The following is a 27,327-nucleotide window of genomic DNA, read 5'->3' on the forward strand; positions in this document are numbered from 1 at the left end:
GTCCTCCCAACCGCCGGAGTGATCCCACTCCGGGAGCCGCTACCCGACCAAGCTAGCTCCGCGGTGAATTCCCCATGCCGAGTTCTTACCCTGGGCGACATATGCCACTCCCAAGACTCGAACCCAGTACCGCTGAGAAGAGGTGGGTATCGTGGCCAACTAGGCTACCCCAGTTGGTTAAAGCATCCTAACTTGTGTTAACAAATGACGCTCTAAAAGCTTGTTTCTTTGCTTGTCCAGCTACAACAGAAGAAGTATCCTGGGAAAAAAATAGTTATTTGAATATTTAGTAGCAATGGAAAAAATAGTCATATCATGATTTATAGCTTTATTGAATCTATATACTATATAATACATCTTCTATGTACTAAAATGTAATTTCATCTTAAAATTTTAAGACGGCATATGAAAAGTCATGCCTTCTTCCCTGCTCTTCTCCCAGTTTTGCCCTCAATTCAATGTATACAAGTTCGTACCATAATGTTATGTTCCCTGCCATCGACGTTCCTTATCCTTCACCCATTTCAATTCAACATATTGAATGTTATAAACAACCTGAATGGGAGAATCAACCATCGTTGCTTCAATTTCCCTCCCCCTAATCAATTCATCTTCTCCCTAATCAATTCTTATTATTATGATGTTATAAAGGAGAGTGAGATGTGATGTTATCTGACAGGTCAAGGGATAATAGGGAACTCATGTTTGTTAAAACAAATGGAAATTTGCCTTTAATTTCATTTGAGCTAAGGTCTAAGTGCTGGATGTTAGAATGTGTACTAAAATTAAGATTAGCGGGAGAAAGATTCACCTTCTGGAGCCCACAACTTGACAAACGCAGCTCCAATACAGAAGGTAAAATGTTCAACTCAAAGCTCCATGCCATACTAACATCATTCCATGAAAGATCAAGGAGTGCTAGGGATGTCATGTTCAGAAATAAGAATAAGCGAGAAGTGAAATCATTTTCACTAAGATCCAGGTGTTTGATGTTGGAAAGTTCTCTATTGGAATTAAGATGCTGGGAACCAAGATGAGCCATAGAAAGTCCACATCCAGATAATTTTAGCTTCAATAATGCAGGAATCGTATACAGTAAGTTGTCAAAATTTTGTGTTCTACTAAGATCCACTCCACTCAAGTCAAGATGCTCGAGTTTTGAAAGGCCAGAAATCCATGTCATATCATGGAGAATCTGACCGATGAATCCTGCACCAGAGAGATTGAGATAACTAAGTTGTTTTAAGGATCCAATGAACTCTGAATTCTGCTTTGTTAAAAATCATTCCCACTCAAGTCTAGATGTTTCAGATTCTCCAACTCTGTCAAACAAGAATTCACCTCATCACCAACCAAGTAGTGGTCATAGTCTTCAGCAAACAAGTCACGGTCTCGATCTAATGAGTAGTCGTCTTCCTTGACATGTCTTCTGAGATAAAGGCTGACAACCCTTCCGGTGGCATTGTCACAACTGACTCTTTCCTACGTACAACAATCATCGTTAACCCCCCATGATGAAAGCAATCCATGGTTATCTTGGACGCTGTGTTTAGACTTGACAAGAGCTAGTCTCTCTTGATCCGAACAAGAAGCAGTTGTGAGATTTCCAACCCCCGCACACTTATGTGCCATCGTCACTAAAAAGATGCATATGAAAACTAAACGGATTCCCAAACCCCAATGAGTGTTTCCCATGTTTCAATCCCAAATTACTTTACAAAAACTGGTGAAATGAAACGATCGATTATGTTATTATCAACAAACTAGTTCATTAATATATATCCCAAAATGGAAGAGTTGGAACTCATTGTGCTCTACTTTTTCATGGACCTTGGGCTATGACTGACTTAAAAGTTGTGGTTGACCTGAAGTCTTTACACCTACGTGGTCCACAAGTTTATGCTAACGTATTTAAGGGATCATTATATGTAATAACAAAGTAATTTCTTAAGTGGTCCATAAGTTTTATGCTAACATATTTTTTTTTGTGCACCGTAAGTATTGTTTACAATCTAATTGTTCCGTCGGATTGTTGGTTCCAGACTTCCAGTGTATAATATCTTTTTGTTATCCTCTGTTTCCTTAGTGAATAAAGAAAAAAAAATATAAGAATATAAAAACAGTATAATGATAGTAGATATAAGATCTAATAAGAACTCAAACAGATATAAGAATCTTAAGATCTAATCTTGATCAGAACAATGGTTAAAAAATATTGCAATTTCAGTGGCATGGATATTGGGAATCAAAGGGGTTAGCCTTATTACATTAACTAGTTTAATACCCGTCCGGTGGACGGGTTACGCTAACAACGTAGCAAACAAAGATATCTATATTGAGGGTGTTTGTGATTGCTTCTCCTTTTCTTCAAGGTTATATGCAGGGATGTTGGAATATTTTCAGATGATAACGGGAATAGACGTTTGTCACTCAGTGATGTTCCTTTTTATGTAACCTTTTACCGTTTATTCGGTTATTTGTTTTACTAAATAAAGTGTAACAGCTAACCCAGATCTGATAATTTTGATGACGTTTCGTTAACACAATACCTTGCGTAAATTCTATTGATTGATCATTGATATTTTTCTTATTAAAACATTATTTCAAGTTGTTTACTCTTATCTTCTTCATATGACAAATATTGTGACTGTGTTTCAAAGGCTAGGGGATTATATGACAAGTTGAAGAATCATAAAAACATATAAATGTTACATATGTATATTCTTTGGATTATAAGCTTCATTCTAAAGCATGCACAAAGGCAGACATGAAAGGAGCTATACTTAAGCTATACTGCTGTAGAACCATATGGACAGATGAAACTATACCCTATAAAAGGTACTTTCTATAAGCTTCTAGGCGTCCCCGGGTCATTAAAAGCTGATCAAGATGCAACGAAATTAACCTATGGTCTCGTATTCAAACCTTTTCCCTTGTAACCAAAGTCTTCGTAATCGCATACTAAATCATAAGTTACTCCAAATTAAACATGCATACATAGAAAGGTTATGTTTGTGGGGGCAACATTAAGCAACTGACCTGTAACCAAAGTCTTCGTAATCGCATACTGAATCATACATTTTGTTGGTCCACTCGTACCGTTTCGACGCAAACCGTTTCGACCCGTCGCTTCGAACCGAACAAAATTGCCCCTTGATGTACAATCTCTTTAAAAAAACATTTTTAACAAACCCGACCTTAAACCCGCTCCGAACCAAAACCCGTTTTGACCCGAACCCATTCCGACCCGAACCCGTTTTGACCCGAACCAAAACAACCCCTTTTTTAATTGACCCATTTTGACCCGAACCCGTTTTGACCCATGACCCGACCCGTTTGCCAGGTGTAATGAAAAGCAAGCAAATAGCATGATAAGTTGAAGCGAAAAGCTCAGGCATAACAAAACAACACGCAACATACATTTTTAGTACGATGAATATTATTATAGCATTATCTTTAGAAGCGACCCTAAATAAACCTTTTGAGGTTTTAAAAAGAAATAACCTGCAGCCAACAGCTCATTCTTCCTCTGTCTCTGCAGATGAATTATCAAATGATGGTCAATAATCTTACATTAAATGAAGACATCACACGCGCACCGCCCTGGTTTCCGATCAACCATTTCATACTTGACCTGAACCTGCATTTTCCAATCTAAGGTAAGACCATATGGGGAAACTACAGTTACTACAACAGAACTGGCCATTCCAACGGCCAAAACCATCGCAACACGATCAATACAAAGAAAAACCCGCACTAGTGGTATTGCGACGGATATTGAGTTTGCGACAGATTTAGTGACAGAAAAGAGAGTTGCTGTAATTTATGACAACTGATTTTTAGCCCTTTTAAGGGTGTATAAATATTTTAAGTTTGCAGTGGCTCATATAAAAGTGATCGCCAAATGGCACATCATGGAGAGCCATAGCCTCGGTTATGGTCCACCCTTTCCCATCAAAAATTGGTAACTTTTGTTGCGTGCACGTGACATCACCGCCAAAACTCGACACCCTTCTGTTAAACTTCCAACATAAACGCCTTTCAAGCATATCAGAACGACCTGTAACGGGTTCTCACGGGTTGTGTTGTAATTCAAACACCACAACTTTCCCATAACTTGGTGCTCCAAGTCTCCTCCTTTATAGATTTCCATAATTGACTCCATCTGTAAGTCAAAATTCAAAGTCAACGCCATTAACGTATTCCGTATGCAAATGGTTGTCAAGTACTCACACTAATAGGAAGTTCTTCCGAATAGATCTTGGTCATTTTTGCATCTCCAATGACCAAATGAGAAGTAACGTCTTCACATAAACACTTCTCATCTCTTTCTTGATGTTGATGATCTTGTGACGTGACGGTTGTATCCTCAAAGACGTCGGTTTTTTGATCTGGACTTGATGATCTTGTTCTCCATAACGCCTTTATCATCCTAATTTACCCAAAGTTATCATTAGGATTATTTTATCAACAAAAGAAAAATCAGAAATGTATTAAGTCTTTTTATTTAGACTTACCGTCTAGCTGAACTAAGTGACACGAAAGAATGGAAGTAAAAACACAGTCGGCCCTTTTCATCTTGAGACTTGGCACCATGCCTAGCATCTACGCCTCGACCTTTAAGCAGAACCATCACAAGTATCGGGCTCCCCACTGATTCCAGTGTCGGGGGAAGAGAATGAATGTCTTCAACGTCTTCCCATAAGAATGAAAATTTTGTTTTGTGCCCAAAGTCTTCGTAATCGCATACTGAATCATAAGTTACTCCAAATTAAACATGCATACATAGAAAGGTTATGTTTGTGGGGGCAACATTAAGCAACTGACCTGTAACCAAAGTCTTCGTAATTGCATACTGAATCATACGTTTTGTTGGTCCACTCGTACCGTTTCGACGCAAACCGTTTCGATCCGTACCGTTTTGACCAGTACCGTTTCGAACCGAACAAAATTGCCCCTTGGTGTACAATCTCTTTAAAAAAACATTTTTAACCAACCCGACCTGAAACCCGCTCCGACCCAAAACCCGTTCCGACCCGAACCCGTTCTGACCCGAACCCGTTCTGACCCGCACCAAAACAACCCCTTTTTTAGTTGACCTATTTTGACCCGAACCCGTTTTGACCCATGACCCGACCCATTTGCCAGGTGTAATGAAAAGCAAGCAAATAGCATGATAAATTGAAACGAAAAGATCAAGCATAACAAAACAACACGCAACATACATTTTTAATACGATGAATATTATTATAGCAATATCTTTAGAAGCGGCCCTAAATAAACCTTTTGAGGCTTTAAAAAGAAATAACCGGCAGCCAACAGCTCATTCTTCCTCTGTCTCTGCAGATGAATTATCAAATGATGGTTAATAATCTTACATTAACTGAAAAGTCTATCTCAAAACACAAACCAAATAACATTTTGCAGGAGTGTGAAGCAATACAGCATAGCAGAAATTATTTGTACTGACGAAAAAGATAATTAAAATAAATGAAAATAGCTTACTGTGTATTGTATCCATGTTGTTTTCCTTGTAAACACCAAGCGGCAAACCATGGACACACAGAAGCATCTCACCCTGTTTTGGAAGCCGTAAAGTTTTCTGCGTCATACCAACCAACAACCTCCCACTACTTACCTGCAATTATAATGTTAGTTATCAGATTCACATTATTAAATGAAAATTCAGATAACAAAATTTCTCATCTGTTCAATGTCAAACATACCCCCGGCGTGTATATATAATCTTCAATGCCAAGAACACGAGTGTCGGATGGCTCCTCTAGAACCTAAAGCACGAACCAAAAAAAGCAATAATTCACTGTATTAGATTAAATGACAACTAACGAAGAAACCTATATCAAAATGCATAAGAGCATACGGAATCCTTCATCTGAAGATTATCAGCACCAATGAAGCTCGTTCTTCCTGGAAACAACAACAGATAGGTAAACGATAATGCATCGAATACAAAATATGGGCATTTATTTGAACATAATCTACAGATTTAGTTGTTAATGCTGCCTTTAGAGTGAAACATGTTATGAACTATTAATCCCAAAAACTAACTCAACCAAAATCACCTAACAATACACAACAAAAATTATCAAAAGGGAATCTTGAAGAGAACTGAAATATTGATAGCAACTAAATCAAAATCAAAACCTTAAGAACAATTATAAGCAATCTTCGTATCAAAATCGAAACCGTAAGCACGGGTTTTGTTTCTAAAACTTGTAATACAAAATAGGAAGAATCACAACATTTTAAAAAATACCCAATTTAAACTAATTAAAGAAATCAACCTGATTAGCCGTTAGAGAAGATCACTTCCACTGTTTAGGAAACGGTTTGTACTCGCCAGTAGGTACACCGGCAAGTTTCAAACTCTGGCTCCGAATTGTTCTCATATATGAACTGAACCATCATCAAACTATATACAGGCGAGTTCCGTAATCAAAATCAATCAATCAATCAGTGAGAACACAAATGAATATAAGAAGAAATGATTTTGAACGGAAAACATGAAAATTTGAAATCAGACAAACTACCTTGAAACCCTAGACGACCGGCTGGATGACATGCATAGAGCTTTTGAATTCAGAGGCAAAAAAGACTTTATAAGCATCAATTTAGGTGCGTAGGGGGGATCGTGGGTGGTTTTGAAGCGAAGATCTAGCGGAAATCACCTCGAACTGCCAGATTTTAGGAGAGATAACCTGGAACCAACGTGAAACCGCACTGAACTTCCTCATTTTAGGAGAGGGAGTATAACTTCCCTAAACTGCCACTATTACAGTTTTTTATTTGAGTTTAAAGGGTCAAGATTAAAAGTTGATGAGTTTAGATGGCTAAGGCTAGAGGGTATGGTGACATCCCATCTTTAGAGGACCATCCGCCACGTAGACGCCACGTCATAGTCCTCCCAAGGATGCTCCATCACCCAAAACTAGAGGGTATGGGAGGATGATCCTAGTCATAGTCCTCCCCACCACTTTTATGTTTTTTTATTTTTAACATTTAACAAATAAATTAATAAAATATCAATTAATTGGTTCAAAATCCCTAGCCCTCTCTTGTAGAATATTCACATTTCAAAAAAAAAAAAAAAATTAAATCATAAAAAACCTTATCAATTAATAAAAACAAAAAATATCACCAACCATTCATATCACTGTCACCATCCATTATTTCCCTCTTTCTCTCTCTACTTTTAGAACTTGAAGAAAGCTTTGAACAACCATGAATACTTCCGATCTGGGTCCCCAAAAAATTCAATCTTTTTCTGTTTATGATCACCAATTCCATCTTTTTTTCATCATAAATCTTGAAACTTGAAGAAATCTTGCATTCCCATTTATTTTTTTTTTATTTAAGCGGTCATAAAGCAAGGGGGGCCACCACTTTTGGACCGTCGCGAACGTCTTGATGTCGACGGAGAGGACGAGGACGGGGGAGGCCGGGATGGTTTGCCGGGCGTCGCCGAGGAGAACGGAGCTGAAGACGGTACCATACCGTTCAGCCTAAGGGTGTAAGGAGTGGTTAAACACTTGAGAGTGACAAACTAAAAAATCAACCAATGAGAGTGTGTCACGTCAATCAGAGAAAAATGTTTAAACTTTGGTGAAAAGTGTTGGCAATGGTTTAGACATTTGGTGAAGTGGTAAATTTTTAAAATAAAAAAAAAGGAAAAAAATGTGATTGGTTGAGATTGGAATGGACCCCACCTCACACTACCCCCTCTCTCTTCTTCCTCCTTTGCCGCGTCGGCAAACCCTCACCGATTGGTGAAGGTTTGATCGGTAAAATTCATTGGCATTCGTTTGCCACTAGCCACCAAATCGGGGAAGTGGGTTTGTCGCCCCCCACTCCCTACACCCTAAGATTATCCTAAAAGTTGGTTAAACTTAATGGGTTCCATATATATATATAATTTTTTTTTAATTTAACCCCGAGGTCACAAAAAAAATATATATATATATATATTCTCAAAACTTTTTTAAGAAATTGAAATTTGTTCGAAGAACTCAAATGAAGGAATTAGATTTCGAATTGAAATTTTTGATACATTTTGTCGACAAAATAATCATGCTTGTTTTTTTTTTTTTTTTTTTTTGGACAGCAAAATCGACACTTTATTCAGCATCATTAAACATACCATACAGCAACTTGGTATATGGCTGGAAATTACACCAAAACACTCCCTGTTACAATCCATACAGCAGAATTAGATTATACAAAATTAACACTAAATTTTTTCTGATCCTCCCACTGCAAACCCCTTTGTTTAAGTCTCTGTTGTGCCCAAATGAGAGTCTCTTCTTTTATCTCGTCCACCAGTAAATTAGCCGCCCGTAAAACTTTATTGTTGAATTTTTTTCCTTTTCTATTCTTCCACAGCGCCCACATTGCTTGTAGGAAAATCGCACGCAGCAGTTTCTTTCTTTTTTCGTTTATGGCCAGCCCATTAAAAATTGCAATCTTTCTTCTACCGTATCGTTCATATAACCATGCTGAACTTGGATAGACTTCGTAACTTGAGACCAAACTGCATTAGCATAGGAGCATTGTACCAATACGTGATCCGCCGTTTCCACCCCCATGTCACATAAAATGCATAAACTAGACGATATCCCATCCCCCCCCCCCCCCCTTCTGCAATGCATCAGCTGTTGGAGTTTTGCCCTCGCAACCTCTCTAAGCAAACAAATTTGATTTTTCAGCTGCAATAGAGCTCCATTCAAAGCCGTTAGCATTCATATTCAAATCAATCTAAGAAGATAGAGTCGCCCTGACCGATTTAACCGAAAACGGTCGATCCGTTTCTTTATTCCAGCTCCAAACATCTGTACCGCTTCTCCGTTCTGCTGCAGCAGTAACCGACTCAGCCGCTGCATCTCGTCTCTCTCTTCCAAGCTGCTCGGTATCCTCAGCCAACCCCATTCCCACAAGATTGACCCGTTCTGTTTTTTATAATTATCTAGTACCGTGACTTTTTTCTCGTTTTGCCAGTTCAAACAACTTAGGATAACTTGTTTTAAATGGACCTTCGTCCGTCCAGGAATCCAACCAAAACATCTTCTTCGCTCTATTCCGAACAGTGCTCGATAATTTTGTTATGATATTTATGCCTTTTTTCATAAAATCCTTTTCTATAGAAACAATGTTCTTGTTAGATTTACAGAATGAAAAATGGAATGATCTGTGCGATTGAATGAATATTCGAAGAATTGATCTGTGTTCTTGATTGAATTGGTGAATAACCAAATGTGCAGAACGATACATATATACACTAGGGTTAATGTAGAGATAACCGCTAATACTTAGGTTATCATAATTAAAAATAATAATGTTACATAAACAATACTTTAAAATTATAATAATAAAACTTTATTCTAGCTTAATGTCGTTCTCTAACACCCTCCCGTAAGCTAGAATGCTGCAACATTCATGAGATTCCTCATATGCACATAATCCTTCGGTTGAAGAGCCTTGGTTAGTATATCTGCAATCTGATGCTTCGTTGGACAGAACAGGATTTCTAATTCATTGTTTTTAACCAGGTCTCGGATGAAGTGATACTTCACTCTTATGTGTTTACTCTTTCCATGATAGACGGGATCTTTGGCTAGGCATATTGTGGACTTATTGTCACAGTAAACAGCAAGAGGATGATCAACATTTTCCTGCAATTCTTTTAGAATTCCTTTGAGCCATAAAGCTTGACATCCAGCCATGGAGAGTGCAATATATTCAGCTTCCGTTGATGATAATGCTACTACCTTTTGTTTCTTTGACTGCCATGCTATAGCTCCTGATCCTAAGTGAAAGAGATATCCAGATGTGCTCTTGCTATCGTCTATACTTCCTGCATAATCACTGTCACTAAAACCGATTAAAGTCCCTTTACTTCCTTTGGAGTACACGAGCCCATGATTTAGAGTTCCTTTCACGTATCTTAAAATTCTTTTCCCAGCTTCCCAGTGGCTTCGTTTTGGTTGTTCCATAAATTGACTTATCTTGTTAACAGCAAACATGATATCAGGTCTTGTATTTGTTAAATACATGAGACTTCCAACCAAACTTCTGTATAAATTTGAGTCCATTTCTTCTTCGGGTCCTGTTTGGATAACCGTATGCCATATTCCATTGGAGTGGATACCGCCTTGCAGTTAGGGGTGTTCATCGAATCGAATATCGAATTTTCGAATTATTCGAATCGAATTGTTCGAATAATTTTTATTTTTCCTTGAATTCGTATTCGATTCGAATTCGATTAAAACCTATCGAATTCGAATCGAATTCGTATTCGAATAAAAAACCCAATTCGTATTCGATTAAAATTTCGAATTCGAATCGAATTCGAATAAATTCAATTTAATTCATATTCTTTAAAACATGTAAAAAAAACTATAAAAATGAAACATAAATTTTAAAGCAGCCATACGATATCACATTAAAAAGTTTCAAATAAAGTACCACAAGTCTAAAATTCAAAACGAGAAGCCGGGAATAATCACTCCACATTATAATTTAATATTTTTATGTTTAGAAATCTATTGATAGATTTGTTAATTAGGTTTTACTTATGGGTCATGTAATGGGTAATTTTAATACTTGGAAAAAATTTAGAAAAGAATTTACAATATAGCTTAATAAAAGTTATATATTTATTTATATATAAAAATAATAAATAAAAATGTATAATTTTTATTCGAATTTCGAATCGAATCGAATTTGAAATTATAAATTCGTATTCGATTCGTATTCGATTTACTTGACTCGAATTGAATCGAATTTGAATTCGAATTCTTATAATCGAAACGAATTCTTGATAATCGAATCGAATTTAAACGAATTTCGAATTTTTCGAATTCGAAACGAATCCTGAACACCCCTACTTGCAGTTCATCATCTTGAACTTATCAAGTAAACCTCTTGCATACTTTTGTTGTGATAGCATTATATCTCCGTTCTTATAGGTTACTTCCATTCCAAGGGTTAACTGTGTCAACATGTTTAATTATACCTCTGAGTGACCCTTTAACGTTCCCAAGGCTTCGTAACAGTATTATACGCTCACTAGAATATACTGTACAAATTCCGCGAAGTTCCGTCTTAAAACGAGAGAGTTATACTCAAATTCGTTGAGAAGGGTTAAAAGCGTCAATAATGAAAGTTAAGACTTTCTGAATAATTAACAAACTAACCGGGGACTTAACAACGCGGGTAAATAACACGAGGCCCCTATCGGTAAATAACCGAGGGCCAAACCGCAAAGTTACCCCTTCAAACCCGAAAGGTCAGGTAAATCATTACGAAAGATTTCGTTATTAATTACCAGGATTTCGCCATCATGACAAAAGATTTAAAATTTCTGAATTTATAACCTCTCGCGACCCGCGTGAAGGTTAGGGATAAGTTGAGGCGGGCCGCGAGCCTCCTAATATACGCGCCTGATATTTGAATATCAGGCGACCCGCATTAAACATACATGGGACTCCCATGCGGGCCGCGTGGGACGCCCAGATGCAGAAAGCTTGTAACTACTTGCCTTTTGAGCTTGTGAATGATCAAAACCTCAATCAATGAGGCATGGGCGCCCCCTACTCGACCCATATCACTTAGGGGCACCTGCCCATCATCCATACTCAGTGTAGCATGTGTTGTAATGATCCTAGAGCCCAAATTTCACTATAAATAGCCACATTATACTCATAACATTCACACAACACAAAACACACTCATCTGATCATTTCCAAGAGCTCTCAAACATTCCTCTGGGTTCTAAGTCTTCCCTCAAGCTTCTGTAAGTGATCTAACCCTTTGTGGTTTCACATTTCCATAGTTATAGCTTATAAACACAACCATCGTAACTAACGGTTGTCATTACAATAACTTGCAAATGGTTCAGTCTTATGACGAATCAAAAGTGGTTTTGAGTTGGTATTTATGTGGGTAATAAACCTCTAAAAGGGTTCCCCCTGATCACCACTCTAACTATGTCAAATATCGAGTCAAACGCGCACTTAAAAAGTCAACAGAAAGCTATTTTAGCGATTTATGCATAATCTGTAATGTACATACTAAGAAACCTGTTTTGACACTCATAAAATATGATATTAAGTATATAAACTTGTTTGCGCTCGTTTGAATCGATCATTTGCTATATTGAACCGGTTCGGAGCCGAATGTCGCAAAAGTTTGACTTTTGCATTGACTTCAGTTCTGACCCGTTTTAGTGAGGTATAGACATACCTTAGGACTCTCTTAGGACCAGGTTACATGATGGTATAAACCTCTGTAATCGGTTCATGAGTTATCCGAGTCTTTTACACATTTCCGTTAATCGCCTAAAAGTTAACCGTAACGCCATTTTTAAAATAAAACGAGTTTTTCGGACACGTGAACGGACCAGAACCTTGCTTAATAAATTATAAGCATGTCCTTAAAGTTTCACGTCAATCCGAGGTCTAGAATGAGAGTTATGCTAAATGGCGCATTTAAAGTAAACTTTAGTAATTAACGGCGCAATTAGCATAACACCTATCTAAACCAAGATTTCGTCACCAAAAATTTTACCCACTGTATTAAAATAATATTTTGGGAATTTTAAAGATTTTTAATAATTTTTACCTCGCTCATAACCTGCGGTTATGGCTACGGTTCGGTAAATACCGAATATGCCCTTTTCGGCCAAAACATGAGTTCTACAAGGTCTTTTGACCCGATTCCAGTTGCTACTGATTTTAAATAATAAATAAAGTATTTTAGACTTTATAAACTGTTCGGGAAACTCAGATTTCCTGTAGAACTCGAAAAGCTCTTTAAAAGTCTTTAAAATGACCGAAAAGCCCTACGGGGCATAATATTAACTTAAACTCGTTACGGGCATCACGGAAGATATCCTATTGATACCACAACCTCTTTAAGGCATATTGACTTAGGAAATAAGCGTACGACTCTCGTGGTTAACCGTTTCGCCTATTGCGCGCACGGTTCGGCTTATGAAACTAGTTTTCATAAATTAGCCGATACGGGTCAAATTATATTATTTGGACCCCAAAATCCAGAGTGTTAACCATAAACCCATATAAAACAAGTCTCTGAACTTGTTGGGTCAGAATCGCACTCCATTCTCGGTTTTCGCCTTTTCACGCGATTAAACCGTATTCACATATCGGAACCAACCGGTCTAGGCTACGGCCATTATAACGACTCGTTAGGATTCTAAGAGGTTAATTAAAACCTTCGTTCCAGATTAGGAGCCCCAGTAAAAGCTATCGGTGATTTAATCCAAATTAAGGAAATATACTTGCAAAGGTAAATACTTTAACTTATTTCCTCTATATGGGCTTGGGTTACGGTATATTAATACCGCTTGATTGAGCATTATATTCTACCATCGCTTAGGTGGTTAATTAAATAATATGACCGGCTCATTTAAACAGTTTTGTTTCTTAAAAGCCTTTGGGGGGTTTAATGACCGTTGTCCTGGATATCCTTGGCATCATTTTACGAAATGGCCACGACCATCGACATCCCGGTGTAGGCGTACACCCGGTATATATTGTCGACATTAAATTAAAAGACGTAGCCGTTGGTTTTTATACTACGGTTTTACGCAATGTGGTGTGTCTATAAATCTTTAACCCGGCATGACCCGGGCTACTGAACGCATAAAAGAACATGTAAAATGTTCACAAGATTTTAATAATTTTCCCAAGTTATAAAAGAGTTTGTGCCTTGTGCATTCAAATCAATTTTTAATAAACATTTTCAAATGTGTCAGTTGAATGTATTTACCAGTGTAAACTGACGTATTTTCCCCAAAAAGATTAAGTGCAGGTACTATACGAAATGGGCTGGTATAGGCGTCCTAAGCATCGTACATAGTCTCGCAAACTCGATGCTGCATCTGAATGAACAATATTTATTACTTTTTGATCCGCTGTGGATATATTCAACTTCTGTAATACATTTGATATTACAACCAGAGGTTGAAGTTTATATATTTATCTTAAGCTTCCGCTGTGCATTATATAATTGTGTGGTTTGACTATATTGTTGCCAACATCGTCACGGTAATCCCCCACCGGGCCCACCGGTGAGATACGTGGAAATCGGGGTGTGACAAATGCCTTTTTATCTTTCTTAACCTTTTCTTTGTAATTGTTCTGATCATTCTTAGACGCATTCGGGGCGATTTCTGCATAACTCTCTTCTACAATTGACCATAAGTCTTGTAATTCCAGTAACACTTTCATCTGTATATGCCAGTGATAGTAATTTTGTCCCAGAAGTTTCAGAATCTGAGTTTGAATCCCTCCATTGGTCGTCATTAGAAAGCGATTTAGGAATTATAAAATTTGTGTAGAAATGTTCGGATAAGGTTTTCTCTATGTTGTGGATCGGTGGCTCTGATACCACTTTGTTAGATTTACAGAATGAAAAATGGAATGATCTGTGCGATTGAATGAATATTCGAAGAATTGATCTATGTTCTTGATTGAATTGGTGAATAACCAAATGTGCAGAACGATGCATATATACACTAGGGTTAATGTAGAGATAACAAAGTTTTGGAGGCATCCAAGCAACGTGGATGATGTAAAACTTTGCCTATATGATCTAGGGGTGGTGCCGCCTCGAGTGAAGATTAGTGGTTTATCTTCTAAAGGGTCATGAAAAGGATTTATAGCGCACGGCCATATTCGCGCTCAGTGAGAACGCAAAGTCAGCTGGTGATGTGTGGGGGTAAACCGAAGGGGGCTATCAGGTTTATGGTTTAATTCCATAGGACACCATCTAATCTGTCTCTTCTTGTTTGTCAACATAAACTGGGTTTAATCTTCGTGACACCTAGTGACATCATTAGTCTAAGTGAAAGGAAACATTCCAACTTGGTGGGGGATTGTTGGAAATATTAAAGAGTTAACATACAAGTTGGTATGTTTCCTCCATCCCACGTTGGTGGAGGGAGTGAACTTTGAGTGGTTTATAAGGGATTGTTCCTTATGGGCCTCCAAAGTGTTAAATGGGTTGAGAAGTGGATGAAGCCCACACGCTCGCCGAGCCGAGCCGAGCCGCGAGCTCGCGAATGGTCGCGTTTGAGGCGCGAATGGGCGCGTTTGAGGCGCACTTTGCACTTCGCACGTACGCATCGTCGCGAGGAGCTTTTATTTTTAGCTAAGGTCCGTCAGGTGGGTCAGATTTGTGGATAGAATGAGATAGGGAGATAGATATTAATTCGAAACAGTGGGGGTTATCCCATAGTGATTCGAATTCGTATGGGATAACTATCCAGCAACCAAATTCGTATGGGATATGTATTCAATAATTCGAATTGGTTATGGATGGTTATCCCTCACCGTTTTTCTCATTCTTTGGTGAATCCTAACCTATAAATAAAAGGCTCCTGCTACCCATTTATTTACACCAATTTTCGCAGCTCTCTCTCTCTCTCTCTCTTGTGTGTTCTTGTTTTCGATCCAGCTTCTGCGTTTTCTGGTTTCCATTGCTGTTGGAATACCAGATCAGTTCTGCATTAAATCCTGGGAGTTTACGCTGCAGCTCACAGCAATACGAGCGCGTAAAATCCTTTAAGGACAGGAATCATCCGTGCAGTTCAAGGCTTTCGTTCAAGGATCTTCATTCTCACTCGCCAGGTTGGTTTTTAATTTACGTGTTCTTTAAATTCGTCCGACAACGGGACAGTCTCCTTCTACCTTTCTTTAATCAGTTTGCTCAAGTTGGAACAAACTGGTTTGGCTGATAACTCGGTAATTAATAAAGTAATATTAATTTATTGTTGATTAATTTAATTTTTCAACAGCTTCTTCTTCTCTGGTTATTGAGAAAAAGAAGGAAAAAACAAGTGGGTCATTGAAAGTTGCAAGTTGCAACCTTTTGTTATTATGGGTGTGGGGCTCCGTTGCAGGTTTAAGAAATGAAATTGAGGTTTTCTAGGTTGATGATAAAGGGGAGTTGTGGAATTGATAACCTTTAACTTCAATAATTATAATCACAATCCTTTATTTGAAAAACTCATTACACCATATGTCCTTTAGCACAAACCAAGTTAAAAATTTCAGTTAAGTATGGCATGTGTCATGCACATGAGGATTGGTTGGTAATTTTACTAGTACAAACGAAAAGTGGAATTTACCCTTAAACAAATAAACAACCACCACCAAATCCCACCCCCACCACCACTCTGACAGTTACAACCACCACCAAATCCCTGTAATCATCCACCGCCACTAAATCCTACAAATCCAACCACCACCACCAAATCCCCCAAATCCACTACCACCGGCACCAAATCCCACCCCCACTGCCACTGTTAAGTTGCAGTGGAATAGATCTGAAAATATTCGTCGGAAAAAAGATAAACATCCATGATCCATCTTCATTACAAAAAGAACACTAAAAACAGAGTTATGTAAATACAGAGATTGCAGACCTCAACTTCATTGAAGATTCAATGTTAAGTAATGTAAAACGGAGAGTCGCCGTAAAACGGAGGAACTCCGGCCAAATCTCAATATTAATAACCAGTACACATCTGAATAATACCCATTGAAACAAAAACATACCAGATCACAAAAAAAAAAAAAGAAAACATTTCAAGAATCAAGATCTTTAGATAATGATTCCTAAAACCCTCTCCCTTACCTCCATCTCCCCATTCCTTCTTCCCCAACTCAAAATCCCCAAATCCCACCACAACCCCAACAACAAACCCAACCCGAATTATCAGTTTTTGGATCCGAATCACAGTGAACCGGAGTTGCTGCCCCGACCTGAGGGGACATCTTTCTTGAAAGACAACAGATTTTGGTAGCTTCTTCTTCTCTGGTTATTGAGAAAAAGAAGGAAAAAACAAGTGGGTCATTGAAAGTTGCAAGTTGCAACCTTTTGTTATTATGGGTGTGGGACTCCGTTGCAGGTTTAAGAAATGAAATTGAGGTTTTCTAGGTTGATGATAAGGGGAGTTGTGGATGATCTGTGAAAAACTTAATATGAAAGAAATAAGAAGAACTAAAAAGATATATAGTAAAACTACAAATATACCCTCATGTATTTTGCACATGTCATACTTAACTGAAAATTTTAACCTGGTTTATGCTAAAGGACCAATGGTGTAACGGGTTTTCCAAATAAAGGATTGTGACTGTAATTATCGAAGTTAAAGGTCTTCCATTGCAATCTAATACAAACATAAAGTACAAAAAGTGTAATTTACCCAAAAAATTAAGGACATCGCATTGTCCCTGTATGTTTGATGAGAACATTTGACTGAAATTAGTTATGTTGAAAAGAAGGGTTATTTGGCTACTATAGCCAAGAACCTACTCAAAATGTTAATATATAGTAATTACTAGGTTATAACCCACCCGGAAAATTGTTTTTAAACTAATTATAAATATATAAATGAAATAATAGCAGTACCGATCATAATAAAACCGAATACCCATACAGGTTTCGACTATAACAATGCCGGTAGTGATGTCGGTATCATAATAAAACCGAATACCCATACAGGTTTCGACTATAACAATGCCGGTAGTGATGTCGGTATCGATTTGATTTGGTTCATCATGCTAGTATCTTGAATAAGACTATTTTTCTTAACAAAGTTTATACAGGCCCATCAAGAAAAAAGTTTATATCTAGTCACGTATTTAACTTAAAAAAAATAATGAACGTGAGTTATCGAAGAAAAAATCAAATTAAATAAAACTAAATGTGTTTAAAGCATATATTATTGAAAGTATAACAACGAAACTGAAACTTAAAAAAAAATATTAACATATAACATAACGTTTTTTTTTTTACTATTCATCAAAATTTACAAACTATATACATGAGCTTTTAAAACCCGCTTTGCGGCATAACCGTCAAACCTTACAAAAAAACTTAGAGTAAATTACTTTTTAAGTCCCATGTTTTGGTGGTTTTAATTATTTGAGTCCAAAATCAAAAAGTTTAACGCCCTGAGTCGTTAACCACTCATTTTATAGCATTTTGAGTCCAATTTTTGACACTTGTACTTTTGATTTTGGACTCAAGTGTTTAAAACCACTAAAACACAGGGACTCAAAATGTTATAAGATGAACGGTTAGAGACTTAGGGCGTTAAACCTTTTAATTTTGGACTCAAGTGGTTAAAACCACTAAACCAGAGTGACTCAAAAAGTAATTTACTCAAAACTTAAGTAGTATGTTTTACGTGTACAAAAAGTTGATAATTTATATGGAATAATTAATCAAACTTGTAGCTTACGTCTGTGGTCAACGATGGCTTTTATGTCAATAGTGGGCAACGGTCATGAGGAATAGACAACAATGAAGTCCAAGTTTCTATTCATTTAGAGATTAATAATTGAACTTGTTTCTTGATCATATTAAAATAACAATCTTTCCATTTCACCATATTTTCTATAATCAAACATGGGGAATACCCGTTGGGGTTTGGGAATCCGTCTCGTTTTCATTATATGTGTTTTTTCAATGACAGCGTCACAAAAATGGTTGGGTGGTGGAAATCAAACAGCACCTTCTTGTTCTATTCAAGAGAGACTAGCTCTTCTCAAGTTCAAACGCAGCATCAAAGATGACCACGGAATGCTTTCATCATGGGGGGTTGGCAATGACTGTTGTAGCTGGGAAAGAGTCGGCTGTGATGATGCCACCGGAAGGGTTGTCAGCCTTCAACTCAGAAGTAATGTAAAGGAAGACTACTACCTAATTGATCGACCATACGCGTTGGGTTCGAAAGACTATTACTATGGTGATAGGGACTACTACTTAGAAGGTGATGAGCTGAACACTTGTTTGACAGAGTTGGTGAATCTAAAACATCTAGACTTGAGCGGGAATGATTTTCAACAAAGCCAAATTCCAGAGTTCATCGGATCCTTTAGACAGCTAAGGTATCTCAATCTCTCTGATGCAGGTTTCACCGGTAATATCCCTCATCAAATTGGAAACCTTTCCAATTTGAAGGTTCTTGATCTCGGTACACCACAAGAATACCTGCTGTCACATGATATGTCATGGATTTCTGGCCTTCCAAAACTCGAGCATCTTGACTTGAGTGGAGTGGATCTTAGTAGAACACAAAACCTCGACAACTTACTTTACATGATTCCTTCATTATTGAAAGTAAGTTTGTCCAGGTGTGGACTATCTGTGGCTCATCTTGGATCTCATCATCTTAATACCAGTAGAGATCTTGCTAGCATGAGACACCTGGATCTTAGTGAAAATGGTTTCAGAGGACAACTCCCTAGCTTATTTCTGAACATGACATCCCTAGCGTTCCTTGATCTTTCGGAGAATGATGTTAGTATGGCATGGAGCTTTGGAAACTTGTTGAACATGATACCTTCTCTATTAGAGCTGCGTTTATCACGTTGTGGGCTCCAAAAGGTCAATCTTTCTCTCGCTAATCTTAATTTCAGTACACATTCTAACATGCAACACCTCGATCTTAGCCATAATGAAATTGAAGGTGGATTTCCATCTGTTTTAGCAAACATGAGTTCTCTGATGTCTCTTGACCTTTCGGAGAACATTTTGAATTCATCAATTCCTGTCATGCCTAACCTTCTTAAGCTCGATATTTCTGGAAATGAATTTAGGCAGATTGAGGATGTTGGAATCTGGAGACAGTGTCACCTCAAGGAATTGATTGTTTCATACAATCATCTTGAAGGAGAAATGGTTGGCCCATTAACTAATGCATCCAAGTGCTCTCAATACGCATTGGAGATTCTGTATTTAGATATGTGTGGATTAAAGTGTTCAATTCCAGAATCTCTCGGAAGATTGACCAATTTAAGAAGCTTAGATCTATCTTCAAATGCACTCACAGGTGCAATCCCTGAAGCTCTGAGAAATTTAAGATCATTACAAGAATTATATCTATCTGCTAATCAATTGATCAGCCCTATCCCAAATTTCCATAGCCAACTCACCAAACTTCGACTTAATCATAATCAGTTGAATGGTTCTATTCCGGAATCATTGGGAAGACTAACAGCCTTAACAGAAATATTTTTGAACTCAAACCGTTTTACAGGCCCTATCCCAGTATTTCTAGGAAGACTCACTTCATTAAGAGTGTTTTCACTATCTTCAAATTTGTTAAACGGGACCATTCCAAATTCAATTGGGAAACTCACCAAACTCAATGTGTTAGATGTCTCTAACAACTTTATACAAGGAGTGGTTTCGGAAGACCATTTTGCTAACCTCTCGTTGTTAAAGTATTTAGATGCAACTTCTAATAATAAATTGCTTTTCAATATCTCACATGAGTGGATACCTCCATTCCAATTAAAACTCATTCGACTTGGTTCTTGCAAGATTGGAGATAACTTTCCACAATGGATTCGAACTCAAAAGAATCTTGAGAAGTTAGTGCTGTCGAATGCTAGCATATCCGGACCTCTTCCCACATGGTTGCGCCTCATGCCCGTTATAAGTGCCTTAGATCTCTCTTACAATAAACTCACTGGTCCTTTGTCTAACCTTCCTTCTGTATATGACGGTAGATATGAATTTTATGGAGAATTATTTTTGCAAAATAACCATTTTAGCGGGTTGATTCCAAGTCGATTGTGCAGAAGAACATATCTGGAAATTCTTGATCTTTCTAGAAATAGGTTGTCTGGGAAAATTCCCAAGTGCCTATGGAATCTACCCTTGATGGTGATGCTACTTAGTTCAAATAAGTTATCTGGTGTCATACCGAGTCCTTTAGGCTATCCATCCTTGCAATGGTTACAACTGAATGACAATAACTTCAGTGGAGAGCTTCCACGAGAGTATGGGTATTTTGTAAATTTAACAGTCTTGGATTTGGGTGAGAACCAAATCTCAGGAAACATACCGAACTGGATCGGAGAAAAACTGAGTTTGTTAAGTGCTCTAAGATTGCATAAGAATAATTTCACTGGACGAATTCCCCACTCTTTGTGCAAATCCGGACTGCAAATTCTAGATCTGGCACACAACAACTTAACAGGATCAATCCCTCATTGTTTTGGAGAGTTGAGTGGCATGAAAGGGAAATCTGCTGTCAACTATATGATTATTTATTTGCCTTTGTCTGTTTATAGTAATATGATGCAAGTCCTCAAAGGCGTTGCACTTAACTATACAAGCACCTTGAAATACGTCACAAACATAGATCTTTCGAGCAATAAACTTGTTGGAGAAATACCTGAAGCGCTAACCACACTTGATGCATTGATGGGTCTCAATTTGTGTAATAATCATTTTAGCAGGGGTATTCCAAAAAACATTGGGAACATGAAGTCGTTAATTTCTCTCGATTTGTCAGCAAATGAGTTGACTGGGACGATTCCTCTGAGCATAGCAGCTTTAAATTTCCTGAGTTACTTGAATTTGTCGCACAACAACTTGTCAGGACAAATTCCAACGGGAAATCAGTTACAGACGCTTACAGATCCATCAATGTATTCTGATAACACGTATCTCTGTGGTAAACCACTGCCAAAGGAATGCTCTCCTCATGAAAACACGACAAGCAAGAACATATACAAAAATGCTAATGAGCCAAAGAAGGTATGGTTTTACTTGGACGTAATGAGTGGCTTTGCAACGGGTTTTTGGGGTATTATTGGAGTGTTGTTTTTCAAGAAACAATGGAGGCGTAAACTTTTCATGTATTCTGAGATAGCAATGGACAAGATATATGTTGCAGTCGCGGTTAGAGTTTTGAAGATGAAAAGAGGAAGAGGAAGGGAGGCTGCATAGATATTTCAGAACTCAAGTAACTGTGGAATTCCTTATCCGCTATGGCGCTATAAATAATTGCTTTCCTTTTGGTGCTTCTTAATATTGTTATTGTGCATTTATATTTATAAAGCGTTTGAGTATGTATGTATGTATGTTTTAAATAGATATGTTTGAGTGTGTAATAAAGGTTTAGAATCAGTGCCATAACATATTAAAAAAGTAAGTAGTGAACAAACAGGTAGCAATCATGAAGTTCTCTTGAGAACTTATGCATATGTGCTTCTTTGGTATGTGACACCTTCGTCCTAACTATTCCGTGGTCCATGACAAATCCAAACAAGAAAACTATAGAGGATAAGACCACCCGTAGTGGTGAACAAAAATAATGCCCTCACCATGGGGCATTATCCGACACGTGGCATCCTAGTCAGCGTTGGGCATTATAGCAAAAGAGGTGTAGTGGGGCATTATTCCAATAACGCCAATATTTTTTTTAATGCAAAAAAAAAAACAAACGAAATGTGGGTAGCTCAAAAAGTTGTCAGAGACATGTGGGGTGGCTCAAATGTCATTGGGTGGACAAAAGTGATTGTCAGATACCACAATGTTGGAGACTTTTGATTGGCCCTTTTCAAATGTGCAAAGCGTTTTAATTAAAACGCCAATTTGATTTTTTTTCCAAAATAACGCCCGGAAACGCCGGGTGTAATGGGGTGGGAGGCGTTTTCCGTCGTTTTTTTTTTTTTGATTTTTTTAAAAAAAAAAAAAACGCCCCACTACGGGTGGTCTAAGGGAGACAATGTGACAAGGATGAAGGACAAGTGTTTTGCGAGTCTGGTCACAATCGAAGGTAATTAATATTCGTGTCTATTGTCAAAATTCTTCATGCTATTAATATGAACTTTTTTTCTGAATTTGGTTCAGGTCTTCTTATATAATGCATTTGATCTTTTCTTAAAAGACACAACTAGGGAAAAAATAATAGAACCTCAAGAATCTTATAAGATGGTGATATATATGCTGGAAACTGAGATAAGACATGAAATTTTGGGTTGGGCTGTCTGGGAACCTGGGCTGCAAATTTGGCATATGGTTTAATTAGCTAAGGGTTAATTAAGTTTTATGCTTTTTATAAAGAATAATAACTTGTAATTGCATATAGTAAAGATTTTTCATATATGTAGTCTTGATTAATAAAGGGTTTTAAATTTATAAAGGATACTAATATGTCATTTTCATATAAGACGCACACTAAGTGTGTGAATACAACTCCCATTGTAGTGTATAATCTGTGTAGTATTTTGTTATAAATAAAAAATAAGCTAATTACATAATAGTTGCTAAATAATTTTTAGTTTACAACTTTGTAAACAATATAATCAAGCTGACTAATTAGTTAACACAAAGGTAGATATATCGGTGCACAGGCAAACAATTATTTAACAATTTATAACTAGTTAACATGCACGACATTTCTTGTTTATGTACTGCATTTTTCATAATAACTATGTTTATAGAAGTTTGTCGCGTTGCGGCGAATTTCTTTTGTTATTTAATCTGTGTTTACATGTGTTTTAAAATCACTACGAGCGTGTTGCGAACAGAACTGCTGACAAGAATAAAAAGAAAATGTAGAAAAAAAACACTAAAAGATAACCAAAAGAAAATCAACCAAAAAAGTTGTATGGTAACGATGTTGTTCGTATGAAACCCGTGATCAGAGATGAGCAAATTGTTCTGGGTACCGGTACCAAATTTGCCGAACCGAAAGATCTTAAGTACCTATCCGGTACTGACTTTTGGCGTTCCTGGTACCGGTTCACTGCCGTTTTTTACCTTCATATACCGTACCGTAACCAGTATTTTCGGTATCAGTATTGATTCTGTATCGGTTGGCACCGAGCTCATCCCTACCCTGAAACTAAAAAGAAAAAAATTAAAAGTTGAAGAAAATCAACAAAAAAAAAAGTTGTACGATACCGTTGTTCGTACGGTAACCGTGATCAGGAATGAGCAAATGGTACCGGGTAGCCGCACTGAATTTCCGGAACCAAAAGATTTCCAATATCAATTCGACACCAACTTTTGGCGTTTTCTGTATTAATGCCGGTTTTTACTTTCATGTACTGATACCGAACAGGACCATACAGGTATTTTCGATACCAGTACTGGTTCGATACCGGTTGACACCAAGCTTATCTCAACCCCTGATATTAAAAAAATATTAAAGTTAAAAAGTAAAAAAAAATAACTATTATTATAGTATTAAAATAATAAAATATTAAAAACTATATATTATTATAATATTAAAATCACTATTCATTTCAATTCATTTATTAATATATAGTAAAGTAATAATAATATATCGTAAGGGTTAGGTTAACATACAAAAGCCCTTATCATACTTCACGTACGCGACACTCGTAACCATCAGATCAGGGCTATAATCACGCATGGAACAATTAATAACGCATGGATCCGTTGGTTTTGTGATAATCACGCATGGGAGCCAAAAATAACGCATGGGGGCCCTTATAATCACGCATGGGAGCCCTTATCATACAAATTTCTAAACCATTCTCACACACTCAATACAAAAAATCAACAAACTCTCCAACTCAATCTAAATAATTTTACAAGAAACATGGAAGGTTCAAGCAAGAGAGGTGGGGGTTCGAAAAAAAGAGGTTCGGGTACGAAGAAAAATCCCGTAAGACCCAAGGTTCGAGCGAATCTTGCTAGCCGACGCGCTTTAGGTTGCAAGACGAACCCGACCAAGTCCCACCCTTTCAAACCCAACAATATCCACCCTTTCAATCGCAGACGTATCAAAACCAACCGTTCGTCCCACCGTTTCAACCTCACCAATTTCAACCCCAAACGTATCAAAACCAACCGTTCGACCCACTACTAGAAACCAACACCGTCATCCATCATTTTGCAAACGCGTATCGTGAACCACAACAAAGTCTTGACGACGATGAAGATGATGATTACGTTCAAGAACAACAACAAGAAGAAGAGGAAGAGGAAGAAGAAGAAAATGATGACGTTCAAGAAATCGTCCCAACCGTCCGACAACCATGGACGAGCGAGGAGGAGGTGTCGTTGGTGCAGGCGTATTTGCACATCTCGGAGAGCAGGAAACATGGCAACGAGCAAAGAAAGGATGCGTTTTGGAGACGGGTCATTAATCATTTTAGGCAACTTCCCGGTGCAAGGATACGAAACATGGACCAAATGACGTCGAAGTGGACGGATTTGAACGAGAAAATTAGTAAGTTCAACGCTTGTTTCATTCAAAAGGTATGTTTTTTATTAAAGTTTAAATCTTTTTTCATTGAAAACTGTTTTTTATTAAAAAAAACATAACAGTTTTAAAAATAAACAGTTTTTATTTTTTAAAAAAACATAACAGTTTAAAAAAAACAGAAACAGTTTTAAAAGAAACAGAAACAGTTTTTTAAAGAAAAAAACAGAACAGTTTTTAAAAAAAAAAAGAACAGTTTTTTAAAAAAAAACAGAAACAGTTTTTAAAAAAAAAAACAGAAACAGTTTTTTTAAAAAAAATAACGGAAACAGTTTTTATAAAAAAAAAACAAAAACAGTTTTTTAAAAAAAAAACAGAAACAGTTTTTTTTATAAAAAATAGACCAGTGTTTATTTAAAAAAACATAACCTTTTATATTTTTTGTAGAACCGAAACCCACAAAGTGGAGCTTGCGAGGCGACAATCATGCGACAAGCCACCGAAATGTATTACGATGTCTACAAAAAGAGGAGTTTTCCACACGTGGCGGCATGGGAAGTTGCGAGAAATCACCCGAAGTGGGTCCCCGTTGAGTTGGTTGACATGCGTGGTCCTACGGCTCCAAAAAACGAGGAGGTTCGAAAAGATCAAAGACATCTAATTCGGGGAACTACACGACTTCCGCGTCGGATAACTTGCCCGAAATGAACTTAAACGACGTCCCCCTTGACGAACCCGATCAACCCGTTGACGAGCCCGTTGAAGAAGATACACCTACAAGGTCACGCCGCAGGAGAGGTGGTGAATCGTCAAGCAAAGGGAAGGAAGCGGTGGCGGAGTCGATCTTTAGAATCGAAGAGGAGAAAATGGCCCGATACAAGAAGGCCGAAGAAAGAAAAGATATAATTATGTCCGCAAAAGTTGAACGCGAGCAGGCGTACAAGGAACACTTGAAAATGGTTGAAAGAAAAAATGATTTAAAAATCTTGTGTGAAAAGCGCAACCATCTCGACGAACCGTTTAAATCAATTATCATTCAACAAAAGCGCGAGATTTGCGCAAAGTGGGGTTGGGAGATGCCACCCGTTTAGTTTTTTTTTTCAATGTTTAGTTGTTTTTTTTTATTTTGCTATGTAATTTATTTTTTAAGTTTAATGAAATTTATATTTTAGTGTTTTATTGTTAATTTCTAAATTTAAAATGAAAATTAAAAAAAATTTGATAGTGATAGAATTCCATCACTAGTAATACCACCCCCCTACACATTCGACTAAAAATTGGGAGTGATAGAATTCCATCACGGCTGATTCTAAACACACCCCCCTCCTGATTATACCCCCTCTTGTGAGAGGAAAACTGCCGATCCCACGCGGGCCCCACCTGTAAGTATGTGAGAGGGGGTGTAAAAAGTAATTAGGGGGGTGTAGAAAGTAGCACCCTTCTATCACTAGTGATAGAATATTGAGTGATGACATGGTATAATTTGATTGAATAGTGGAAGTGATAGAAATCTATCACTAGTGACCATCCCTCCTTCTCTTAGAAAGTGGGCCAAAAAACAGACTAAAAATGGGTTTTGGTGACCAACATGTGAGGCAAACTGGATACTGCAGGAGTACATAATAACTGGTGTTCAACTGCAATTTGGTTAGATAAGGCTATAGGGTGTGGTCATGACCACCATGACCCTCCACATAGGCACCACATCATCCATCTTTAATCCATTATTCAAAACCACTACTCTAAGGGTGTGGTCATGACCCAAAACACTATCCCCTTTATTTTTGTTAATTTGTTTTTGTCTTAAAATTATCAAATGGGAGGGTCGTGGTAATCGTGATTTAATCCATGTGAACCACCATCAAGTAAGGACGGAGATGGTATACCATTTAATTAATGATCCTATGTAAAAATATTGTTCCAATCTATGACCCTCACACCCCATAGCCTAAGAATCTTATTCTCAAACTTCTAGAAACGTAGTGGGAAGACTTTTGGGCTAGTTGTGGACCACGTTGTGGGAATACTTTTGCACTATACGTAGTGGGAAGACTTCTGGTCAACCATGGCTTTTATGTCAGTCATGGGCCACGATCCATGAGAAATAGAGCACAATGAAATCCAAGCTAGTCTTCCATCTATTACGGTTGCTATAAGGCTATAGGGTGTGGTCATGATCCTCATGACCACCATGACCCTCCACATAGGCTTCACATCATCCATCTTTAATCCATTATTCAAAACCACTACCCTAAGGGTGTGGTCATGAGCCAAACCACTATCCCCTTTATTTTTGTTAATTT

At 37.5% G+C, this 27,327-nt stretch overlaps 1 protein-coding gene across 1 annotated transcript; it reads left to right on the top strand.

Moving 5' to 3' along the window:
* Positions 1-18,456: 18,456 nt before the first annotated feature.
* LOC110899583 (receptor-like protein EIX1) lies at positions 18,457-21,901 on the top strand. The gene has a single exon (XM_022146463.2). The coding sequence runs from the start codon at positions 18,457-18,459 to the stop codon at positions 21,790-21,792; it is 3,336 nt and encodes a 1,111-aa protein (XP_022002155.1). The 3' UTR covers positions 21,793-21,901.
* The last annotated feature ends 5,426 nt before the right edge of the window (positions 21,902-27,327 follow it).

This window comes from Helianthus annuus, chromosome 13 (genome assembly GCF_002127325.2).
Source record: "Helianthus annuus cultivar XRQ/B chromosome 13, HanXRQr2.0-SUNRISE, whole genome shotgun sequence".
In the NCBI taxonomy this organism is placed as follows: Eukaryota; Viridiplantae; Streptophyta; class Magnoliopsida; order Asterales; family Asteraceae; genus Helianthus; species Helianthus annuus.